Source organism: Augochlora pura, chromosome 5, assembly GCF_028453695.1.
Source record: "Augochlora pura isolate Apur16 chromosome 5, APUR_v2.2.1, whole genome shotgun sequence".
In the NCBI taxonomy this organism is placed as follows: domain Eukaryota; kingdom Metazoa; phylum Arthropoda; class Insecta; order Hymenoptera; family Halictidae; genus Augochlora; species Augochlora pura.
The window spans coordinates 21,199,658-21,211,935 of NC_135776.1; the positions used below are offsets into that span (position 1 = coordinate 21,199,658).

Below are 12,278 nucleotides of genomic sequence, written 5' to 3' on the forward strand. Positions count from 1 at the left end.
TTTGCTAAATTTGCAATACTCGCGCATTGGCCAACATTGGAGCGGCATCCTAATCTAATTCACGGATTCTATAATAGATTCGGCTGAGAAGCAAACGACAAGCACGCGACAGCGCGTTAATTATCGGCCGCGGGAGAAACTTTTCTGGAATAGTGCGGGGACGCGGTAGGCGTCATCGAGGACGGCGCGAAAATCTGTATAATTCGTTACAATTTTTCCTGTCGCCCGTTCACGGCTCCGTGGATTTTCAAGTTCCTCAGATGATTATACCGACTAATGATCTCTTGAAGTATGCCCGGCCGCGTGCTCCCTGGCTCTCGACGCGACAGTCGTTCCGTGCTGCAACGATGGCCCGGCCCCGGCCTGCCCGTACCTCCTCTCCTTAGGATTATTAAAACATTAATGAATGAAGATTATTTCGCTGGGTGTATAATTGAGTCGGTCGAGTGGCAAAAGCCGTAAGGGGGTAACAGGAAAATTATTAAATCCTCCGTCCGTGCGTGCACGGTATCGGCCCGCGTTTTCTCTTTCCGTCTCGCTTCGCAGTCTGTCGTTACTCCCGCGCATCCCCCGATCTTCTACGTTTAATTACATTGTATAATTACACGGACAAACGTTGCGTCGGGCGCAGCGCGGTGCTTATTCCTTTTTCGCTTTGAGGGCCACGCATCCCGTATCTCCGCGACCCCCGTGTACCTGCAACCCTGCAGCCCGGCACCCCACGGCACCCCACGGCACCCCACGGCAGCCCGTGCCGGCCCAGCAACCCACCCCCTCTAGCTATCCCAGCGAGAGATCGTTATAAATTGTCAAGAGGCGAAAACAAGGACAGCATGAAACGATACAAGCATCCTTAAAAACGACTCGACGTTAAAACGTGACCAGGGTAATGACAACGTTAAGGGCAGGTACGAACGTTGATTGAATTTATTTGGAGCACAAATAAAAATATCGCTCGGGTAATTGGTCATGTATACGGGCTTCCACTTACGTCCAATTATTTCGCTATCTTTACCGTGGCACAGAATTCCTTAATTGTGTTTCTCAGAATTCCTTCCTGCGTCATACCAACGAATCGGGATTCGCGATTTCGTGACACAACAATTTTTAAATAAATACAAAAATTTGTAAAGATTTGGTAAAAGTCGGACTCGTTGTTCAGTGTGATACGCAATCGTTTAATTTTTCATAGAGGGCTCGTCTCGTTGATCTATTTAGCGAGTTCCCCAATGAACATCGGTCGGATGTTATCTAGACAAACTCGCGCTAACGAGAGGGAAAGAACGGGAGAATCGGTGCGGGATAGCGGAGTAAATTTTGAAAAGTTGTAATCTCTGTCGACGATGAATGATGGGTGTATCGGCGGAATTAATCGCAGATGCGCGGGTGCGGTACGCGCGCGTGTCGTGCCCGTTCGCGTGAATGGACCGATAATGCGGCGACACATGCATAGAAACTTCGTTCGATTCGTTCCTCGGTGAAAACCGCTTAATATCTCGAAATACATCGGTTCCCGCCTGCCGCTTGCTTGCTCACCGATTTATCGGTGCGTACGAACGATGCACGATGAAATTTCTATTTGTAAAATTCATTATGCACTGCCTCCGGCGCTAGATCCCCGACGGATAATCCCTTTAAAACGGCGATGTTTCGAGCGGTCGCGAGGCGAGGCGAGGCGGGGCGAGGCGGGGCGAGGCGCCGCGACGCACCGCGTCGTTCCGCCGTTAACAATAACAGGCTTTTACGTTTAACAACTGTCCGCGACTCCCGCAACACGGCTGAGACCAGAGCAACAAGCTATCTACGCTTGGCCGTCAAACGACGACGTTCCATCGGGCAGGCACCCCTCGTAAATTCTCCTCCCGTTTATGACGCTGAAATCGAGCCACCGTTAAACCGGTGGGGCCCCCCTTCATTTCATAGTTTCCCGATCGGCCGCGACTAATCAAATCATACGATGTCCGCGTTGCACCGTTTTCCATCTGTTTATTCTGAATGTTTAAACAACTGTAAACAAAATTGTAGATTTATTTATAAAATGCATATTATATGCAGTTCGAAACTTCCTTAGGGTTATTTTCAAATACGATGCTCTGAAATTATACGGAGAAGATGTACTATAATTGAAATTTATTTTAGTATTCTTTTTCGAAAGAATACGTTCCAAATCCTTCTCGGAACTTTTCTGGTCTAATTTTGCCGCGGTCTCCCCTACAGGAAAACGACGTTTTGTGAAAAACGCATCAATTTTCGCTACGCCCTCTGCGATAATCCTATTAGCACAAGTGCCAGTTCTGCCCTGATATTTCGATGGAATTGTGGTGCGTTTCCTCCCTCTCGCCACGCCGCCGCCGCCGCCGCCGCCGCGCCGGGTGAAAAAAAAAAGAGAAGCGCGACATGACAATTATCTCCAAATCTCTAATTTACAATTTTGAATCGCGCACCGACGAACATTATGTTCCACGAAAGGATTATGTACGATCCGACAGCGAACTCGAATTAATTAATCTAGATGTACAGAGCGAAGCGAATGTCCGCGCCGACGGGCAACATTCGAGCCCTAGTATTTGTCAAGAATTCGAAAAATAATAATAAACGGCTGAGATAACGCTCTCGATAATAGATCCGATAATAGATCGAAACTGCAAATAACGGAAATCAGAGTAGGAAAGGGACATTATTAAAATAAAAATGGTAGTACATAATGGCGGGAAAAGTTTCGGGTACGCGACAATACATCATCGACCAAGCGAAGCGGAAGCGATAGATGGGGAAGTGGTTGTGGGCGAGGAGGGGATGGGAGGGCAGAGTCGATGGGAAACGCCGCGGTGTTGGTCCAGTGGCCTAATTCGCGTATTCTTTTTCGCGACTATACACCGCGCGTACGTGTAGCAAATCGAAATTCTATCTCCGAACGATGCGTGGAAGAGTGCCATCGACAAGAAGGGTGATGTCGGGTTTCGGGTGGCAGTAGGCAGGGGAGGGTATGAACATCGCGTTCGATGCCGATATTCAGCGTATCTCGACACACGAGTTCGCACGGGTACACGCGCCGTCGCACGCTGCTCCGAAACCAGCGCGAAACTGCTCCGAAAACCAGCCCGATCCGCCACGTCCCTACACGGGCTAAAATCAAATTCAACTGCAACCATGCTAAAGGACTTTTTTTTATACGTTGCAAGCCTACCGTATGCAGAGCGAAATAAACGACAATGCGAGTCGCATCTCCGCTGACTGCGCGCGCGTGCACGCGCGTTTACCGACGCTCCCCGCGCGGCTCATAGCCGGCCCAGGCCCTCTTCGGGGGCGTGAAAGGGTGGTTGTTGGCCCGTATACGAGTCACACTCGCGCCCAGCACGCGTACAGCGCTCGCGACGCGACGATACATTCGACAATGTAACATTGAATTTTTCAAATCGCGCGAAATTCTGCGATCATGCCGGCGGTGGAAAAAATTGTACCGGGATATCGATTCGAGGACCGCGACGTAGATCGAATTATGCGGTAACGGCGAGCCACTTTTGGCCGCGGGTTTTCCGAATTTTCGATCACGAAGCGCGCAAAAATGGAATTTCAAAGATGACCGCCATACCCGGCGATTTTTCCCTCGTTACCCACGTCCTCTTTGCTCTCCGATACTACGCCGATGCTCTGATTCGCAAAGTGCCTCGATACCGACACCAGCTGAGACCATGCGTTGTTCTCGTTGTTCTCGTGTTTCTCCCTTGCGAACTAATACTCCGAGGGAACGTGGTTTTCTTGCGTTTAACATTTTCAAGTCTGGTTATACCAATATACGATGTCATTAACTAAGTCATGTGAAACCAAGGAAAACAAAGTTAAACAAATGATTTCTACAATTACAATTTATCTTAGATTCTTTGGCAAATTAAAATTTTATCGAGAAACATCGAATTGAGAATAAACGTGCAATGTCGAAAATTGTTCGTCTATAATTTTCCCTTTTTCGTGTTAAGTTTAATTTGAGAAAGAATCATCATCATCTGTCTATCGAATTTCTGTCAAAATTTCTACGATTTTGACACAAACTTGATTATTTTTTTCTGAATATTGAGCGCGCATGACATCCGGAAAAGGGCCAAAAATGTCACGATCGAATATCGACGAATATTACGATCCATTACAAAGAACTTAATGAGACTATGCGTACGCATTGCGCGCACGTAATTATCACAGACGAAAATAATTAGTAAATAAGTAAACTCGGATGCGATTTGCCTGGAAATCTGCAGCTCAAAGGCGGTACGCGTACGGTCGGCGTTGCCGCATTGTTTTCTTATTATTTCGTCGAGCATATTAATTTTTGATGCACGCGCGCCGTTATTCCTCGGCAGAGAAACTTCGTAATGATAGTTAACTTTACGAATTTTACATAAATTCGCAGAACAACGAAACAAGATAAAAGTTCTTTCGGCGGCGTCGTTGCGTCTACAGTTTCCACCCGTTTCGAGTTTTTGATATTTAAGAGGTACATGATTCCGGCGTTTAAAATCTTCAAAACAATGACAATGGCGGCCAAAAATCCAACGTGGATTTTTGAAAATTATTCGAAGTCCGCAGGAGTCTATTCACCGATACGCGTGCGATTGTTGCGCTTCGTAATCCACGAGACCTTCCCGATTATTCCGTCGGAAAACACAATGTTGTAAAAAAAAGAAGGTGACCGAACGCGAGCTTATGCGACTCGGTTCAATTCAATTACCATCGACAAATTTATATTGACTCACTTACCCGGCGTTATTCGATAAATACAATGGTCGCGAGTTAAAAGCGCTCGTGCAACCTAACGTAAACAAAACGGTCGTTGAACAATGTACGCGTTCGCCGGACGTGTGCGTGCGGTTGCGTTTCCACGGTGTAGCGATAGCAAGACGATTTCCCATAAATATGTCGAACAAAGAGAGTGAGTGAAAGAGAGAGGCCGAGGAAGGGAAGGGCAGGGAAGGGAGGGGAAGGGAAGGGAAGGAGGAAAGGGGTAGGACTCTTTCGTATTCGCGTCGTAGCTTATCACGCGTCGCGGATACCAACGAGCCGTGGCTCGTGTTCGAGCCCGAATGCCTTATCTCGATCACGAGATTCGACTCGGAAGGGTTTGTACATACGAATGACGCGCTGTGGCGGCGCGGGGCGGCGACTCATATCGGGACGGCTCTATGCAAAGTTATGCCGTCACGTCGAGACCGACGCGAGAACGTCGACTTCGGTTTCCGATGCTCGCCGCGAAGAAAAGTCCGCGAAAGTCGGTGTAACGATAAATCTTCTCGCGACGCGGCCTCTTCCTGTTTCGGAGGCAATTTACCCGAAGCTTCGATAAACAAGAATCCGAACGCAACGCGACAACCGGGTCCGGAAACCGTGCCGAGATTAATGCGCCGAAACTGTAGACGTGCGAGCGTTGTTTCCACTGAAGTTCGAAACGGCCAATTCCATTTGCAATAATTTTGTTTCGCGGTTTCCGATGATTACACGAGTTTCCATTTTTTCGAAGCTTTCATTATACCGCGCCAAACGTGGCCGTACAGTGCTCTGTGCGGCACTGTCTCGTCTCTGGAGGAGGCGGGAGCACCGAGACTCCTCCTCCCGTAGGCGGAGACTTGGCTTGCAGCTGTAATTTATTTGCGGCTCGTTTATTCGATATTTAATGGATAGACAGAAAATGTCTATCCATTAGGTTAACGAAAAATAACATTAAGTTTCGTTTTTCAAATTTTTATCTGTGAAGAATATTTAACGGAAGAATCCATCAATCATCGATATTCCAACGCAACGTCACCTCTTTAAAAGAAGTTAGCTTAATATCTAATTGATAGCAACTTCCTGTTCCTGCATCTCCTTCGGTCCCCAGTTTCCCATATTTTTCTTCCTTTCCCCTCTATCGTCCTGCTCCCTTTCTTTCTGACCTAACCCATCGGCTTGCATTCGATTCGTTGCTCGAGGCACTTCTCCGAGCGCTAAATGGCAACCAAACTGGAAACTCAAAAGTCTCGATGAACTACCCTTTACATTTTGCAGACCAAACTTCGAAGGAAATAAGAAGAAGAGATAGAAAGCCGAGGTATCGAGATGATCTCGTTCGATGACGAGGCCCGCAGACTCTGGCTACCGATGCTGTTCGTTAAACGAGCTTTCCAAATGATTCTTTGGAGCAACATCCATTCCAACAAAATTCCAAGACTGCTTTTCACAATTATGCAACGCTTCCGATCCATTCGCAATGCCTATCTAATCTTGCAGTGTCTTGTTTCGGATGGAAAACAAGGAGGTTTAGAGTACGGAAGTATCCCAACTCCTACCAAACACAACCCGATGGCATACTAATAATGCTACGCGTTTATACAATTTCCTCCATAACTATAGAACCGATCGAATTTACAGCTTGAAACTCATCGTTTCAAATCGTTCGACTACTTTTGCACTATTCACTGTTATCAAGAATAATCTACGACGTTCATCCTGCTGCGCCTAATAGGATAATCGCAGAGCAGCTCACGTTCGACACGATCAACAAGAAAGTAAGGAAAACAGTTGGTTTGGGGGCTGAGGGTTGGCAGGATACAGGAACGCCACACGTCTTTCGGGAGGACAGTAACGCCGAGGAACAGCCGCAGGCGACTCCACGCTACAAACAGAGCCCCCCCCACGAGGAATATCTGAATTTCCCTCCTACCTCCACTCTACCTCGATTTTCTTCGTTCGACCGGGGTTCTTCGTTAGCGGTTTCGAGGGTAAAGTACCGTGGAGTTGGCTAATTGGTTGAACGCCTCCGGGCAGCTACTCCCGGAATCCATGAGATATCCAAAACCCTTCGGCCCTCTCCCTATATTTTCTCTCCGTCCCGAACATCTAGCCCCTTTGGCTCTTCTAGTCCCTCCCCCTCGATTTCCTATCTCTATCTTGGCATCTGAGTCGACGCGAGGATGAAAGAGGTGTAACTGTACAGGGTTGTCCATCCAAAGTCACCCAAGCATCGCCTCAATTTGTGGGCGTGCAAAAACTATTTCATACATTGTATAATTCTCTCGATGGCATCACGCAATTGATAAAGTGTAAAAATACGTTCAGGTATTTAGTGATCTTGAAATAATTTTCAAATTCAGAAATGAAAAGGCACCGTAAAATTATATCTCCTCTCGCAGTAATATCTTGCTCGTAACCCCATAATTTGAAGAAATATTTTGGTGGTCATATTTAGGCTGGCCACCCTATATACTTTCTTCTGTTTAAATCCGGGTGGGAGAGGGAGAGTGAGGGGGCGTGCGCGACCGCGAGGGTGGCCATACTGTCTCTGCATGTCTTGTCTGTCTGTCTGTCTGTCTGTCTGTCTGTCTGTCTGTCTGTCCCTCCAACCTGTCTATTTATCCCCATGACTGTGTGTGTGCGTGTGTAGAAGGGAACGAACACTCCGGAGAACGTTCCCGTTGAGTTTATCGTGAAAGTTTTCGCCAGTTGTCCGAGGATAAGGACAAAATCCAGAGATCCCGCTCGGCGGCAATGAGGACTTCTACAGACGATATCCGACGATCGTAATATAGTGCCGTCGATTTCGACAGCGACCATAGCCGCGGGATATCGCCGATGTTTGTTAGTTTTACCTCTTGCACCGGGTTCAATTTGACACGATCCAAAACCACAAAAAACCAGCATTATTTCAGCGAGCGTGTCATGTGTTATTGCACCGACATGCTTTAGCCGAACGCCGATGTACAAGCCACAGTCAAGACGCGCGTCTTCTTCCTCCATATGCAATGTTCAGATTTGTTTGATCGAAAGTGATGGTTCGTTACGAGTATTCTGTATCGTTATGCCAAAAGAGATCGTGTGCCATGCATGATCCTCTAACAGGTAACACATCAAAATTTCCGGCAACTCTCATTCGCAAACCTTGATTATAGATTGAATTGAGCCGAGAATTGTGCTTTTGAATGCGACCATATGCCGGTGCGGGATGATTACGAAATTATAGAAGCGCATTGTACGCTCGATTAAAGCAAACGCCTCACGGCGGATTCTTTTGTTTCGTTGGGTAAACCCACCGTTACACGTTCGCGTGCATACGCGACGATCTGCTTATTTAACCAAGTCGATATTATATCACGCGATCGATGCGTTTTCAACGTATTCCCTCTGGGAAGAATAGATTATTGTGACATTGTGTACATTGCGAGACGATACATACCTCGCATGAACGAGCCGACCGCTAGCCATGAAATAAATAACACGGATCGAAAATTTCTCACGCAAATATTCATGGAAAACGACATAATTAATATTCATACCATTACACGCTAATTTATCGAACGAATGTTTCGCTTAACCCGACGTGGGTAAACGAAAAGGAAGGGTACTTGCCTTTTTGCAATTTCCTTGCTGTAGCACACGCGCCTCCATCGAGCTGCACGTACACCCAAATTAGTAGTCAGTTTCAGGTCAATCAAGGTCAGTTTCGTTCGAGATTTCGTTGATACAACATCTTGGTTCTTTAAAATGTACACGCCGCAAGAACAGTTCAAAACAATTTGGGTGTATGCACAGCTCGATGGAGACGCGTGTGCTACAGCAAGGAAATTGCAAGAAGGCAAATACCCTTCCGGGCGAAATGGTGTCTCGACATGGACGGTAGACATTTCGAGCACCGAATTTAAATTTAATCGGCCATCAAAGGGCCACACAAAATATCGCTGGAAACTTCGGACAAGTGTTAATTGTTGAATAATTCGTGATCAGTGTTGAATAATAGTGCAGCGAAAGTGACAGTTAGTGTAATCTGTGCCGTTCTACATAAGTGGATTACATCTTCTGGATTACAACATTTACAACTGAATTAGTAAGTTTTTCATTAATAATATTTGTGAAATTCATGAAATTCTTATTTGATGATCGAACGCGGCTCAGAGGCAATACGTGGCCGTGGCTCCTGTCACCGAGACGGGCTTCAGTCGGCCCTGCTCGCGTGCGCAGCAGCACGAAAACTCGTTGGTGCGCAGCCAACTTTAATTGTTAATAACTCGTTAACAAAGCCACGGATTGCATTTCGGCAAAGGAAAAGGTTACTTGAAATGGCCTCGGGTACCCCCCATTTCCCGGAGTACACTTAATTTTGAAACACCCTGTATAGAAAAATAGAGCAATAGCTCTCAGATAGGTGGTTCCATCTACGATCAAGCGCTGAAAATGCTGCATAAAAGATGTACCGATAGATAATAGAATTTCCAGTTGTCGGTACGCACAAATTATAAATGCACAGTCAACAATTCCTTTAATTTGAAATTTCCTAATTCAAAGTGGACTTAGGTAAAAAGACTGTGCTTTTCTTTTATCAAACCAAATTGACTAAATCAGATAAAACGAAATTCGTTTTAGAATAACAATCATACCTTATGGATTTGTGGCGCCATCATACCATCGAAGCCGACAACTCTTGAATGTTGATAGGTAATTCAGGATTCGTGCAGACCCAAGTTAGATATGTATTACCAGGTATGTATTGACGAAGTATGCCTCGTTCGTGATATAATATCCCATGTAAAATTCCGTATACCTCATTTTTATACCACAGGCGATATCTGGTTTCTTTCTGTAATTGACAATTTAGAAGTTATTCAAAAATTACTAAATTATAAAACAAAATAGTTCACTTTGGTCAATACTAATATTGAACTTTGATTTAAAATAGAAAACTCATCAGGCAAGACTTCAGCGACATTATGCATGTGAATTTTTGTATTCTAAAATTGTGCAAACGATTACTTGTATACTCGTATTTTATTACCTTTCGACACAATTAATTCCTTTAGATACCTTTAGGTACCATTAATTAATGGAGCAAGTTGTAAATATATACGACATCCAATGAAATGCACAATAAGAACGAAATATTGTTGCTAGAAATGTGGCATACGATGCATAATAAATAGAAGTCAATCATTTATTGTTACTTTACAAATTCAATAATAAAAAGCCATATTACATATCCAATATAGATTTTACAATATCCCCAGGCTCTTTTCAACAACAGCATGTGGCTGACCCATTTGTTCTCTAAATTCTGGTGTGTTGAGTATATCTTCGAATCTAGGAATTAATAATGTTCCCCTTAAGTACAATTAATAAATTATCAGAATAGAATTAAAATTTAAAGTTTTTACCCAATTTCTTCGTCCCTTCCCAGTATAACGTCTCTCATCATATTCGACGAAGGCAGGAATGGTAACCTTCCAACCCGTTCAGCAGCTTTTAATTCCATTGCTATACGCATTGGCGCATGTATTCCTTGAGTGTTTCTAAGCAATACCATATTCATGGATTCACGATTCTTTCGAGCCTAAAAAGAGTTTATAGTTGTATAACACATAAAAATAATATTACTATTACGATTGTTAAAATTATTTTCTTACATTTTTTTCAGTAGCTTCCAAAGGATGAGAGAAACCTATGCTTTGTTTAATTCCTGAAGGTCTGAAAAAAATAAATGATGAAACAAAAGCAAAGTAAATGATGAAAGCTTTTGTATCATCTTTTAATAACATTATTATTTGTACCCTGATATCATCGGATTCGGTAAACCGAAATAGCCATTGTGAACTGCAACTTTTTCATCGACGGTTGGTTTTGGGACAAGCGATGGCAAATTGAAACTCTGAAAATAGTTATTATGTTATTTCACTGCTGCATGGAAAGCCACAAAAATAGTTCCTAATCAATAACTTTTCATATTCAGTTGTAGAATGCTGTAAACATTTCAACTAACTAAAGTTAACATTATTTTTTACCATTATGAAGCGTATTTAATTCAACTTTTTACAGAAACTATTAGTCACTTCGGATGAATCCACGAAACTTGTGTATTGTCCGTAAACTTATCGAGACTTGTATGACTTGACGTTTCCCAATTTCACGAATGGACATATACTACAGTACATATAGTAGCGAATGGTGTTGCAACATCAGAAATTGCTTTGCTCTAACTGGTTGACTATTCCATGGAATATAGTACCATTTCTATTTTCAGAAATGGCATTATCCAGAAATCTATAGCTATTCGGTAAATATGAGATGGAGCCACTGGCGTTTTGTATTAGAAATAGAAAAAGAACTCGATTCAAGTAGAAATATTCTCCGGATTGAAAAATAGAATCATTGGAGGTATTACAATAAAATTTTCACCAAACGATCCGTAAAATGATGAAGGTTTACTTTTAATATATTTATTATTTATATGTATCCATTACACAACTTCTCATCGTTAAAATGTGTCCAAAAAATCAAACTATAGGAGTACAGCAATAGATTTGTAGGGAGTTGAATTGTAATTTCTGGCTAGAATCCGCTGGTGGCGTGGTTTTCGTCAGCACTGCCAACCTCTAAGTACCTCGAGAGTCATCTGGGGGAATATCTTTAATCTAGTACTTTCAGGTTCTTCTCTTGCACATCTTCAGACGGCTGCTTGATCCGTTAGTAATAATCAGCCTAGAAATTTTTGTTGACCTAATTGGCTACTAATTCATTGCTGAAACAGGATCTACTTGCAGATTGGATGTAAAGTCAAATATTGGGATGTGCGAGCAGGTTTAGGGAATAATGAAAGCCTACAGGAGTAGATTCCATTACAATATTTGCATGATAGAAAAATATAGAAAAAACAGATATACTGTTGATGAGGTAATACACATCCGACATAACCACAATTTAAGCTTGCATCTGTCTACGATTCCACGTCGACAGTCCTTGTACTTAGGCGCCATCTTATAAGCACCAGTGTAACTAAACTTTCTTGCTCTACATTTTCGATATCGAGAATTCTGATGCCACAAAACTATGCTGAATCTTTCCCCAAATTTTTGTCCTCGTGTGAAAATACTTTTTGATGGAAAATAAGTCTTTCGAAAGACAAAGACTCAAAGCAGCGCGTGGAACTCGTGAAAGTAGGAAACTAGGAAAGGGACTCGGAGAGTGTTTAGAGAAGTGGAAAGGCGATTAAGTAAGGGTGTAGGACATGACTTGGGGAGCTGTTTAACTTGCGAGGAAAGGACTAGAAACGAAAATAAGGAAAAGATCAAAGATAATTTTAGAAAATAATCGAGAAACACCAGAGTGAGTAGAAATTGTAGGATCATTTCCTAATTTACCCTCTGCCGCATGACTCTAATTTACCTTTCAGCTTATCGCACGAAATCCTATGCACAATGCAACCGAAATTCTACAATCCACTAATCATTCAAGTGACAGCTATTTTAATAATTCCCTCACATTTCCAATTA

At 43.5% G+C, this 12,278-nt stretch overlaps 1 protein-coding gene across 1 annotated transcript; it reads right to left on the minus strand.

Annotated features, from left to right (window-relative positions):
- Positions 1-9,932: 9,932 nt before the first annotated feature.
- Positions 9,933-10,949, minus strand: Pomp (proteasome maturation protein). The gene is made up of 5 exons (XM_078180384.1): positions 10,791-10,949; positions 10,560-10,657; positions 10,416-10,476; positions 10,167-10,342; positions 9,933-10,092 (listed from the first exon to the last, which is right to left on the minus strand). The coding sequence occupies exons 1-5, from the start codon at positions 10,791-10,793 to the stop codon at positions 10,005-10,007; spliced, it is 426 nt and encodes a 141-aa protein (XP_078036510.1). The 5' UTR covers positions 10,794-10,949; the 3' UTR covers positions 9,933-10,004.
- Positions 10,950-12,278: the final 1,329 nt, after the last annotated feature.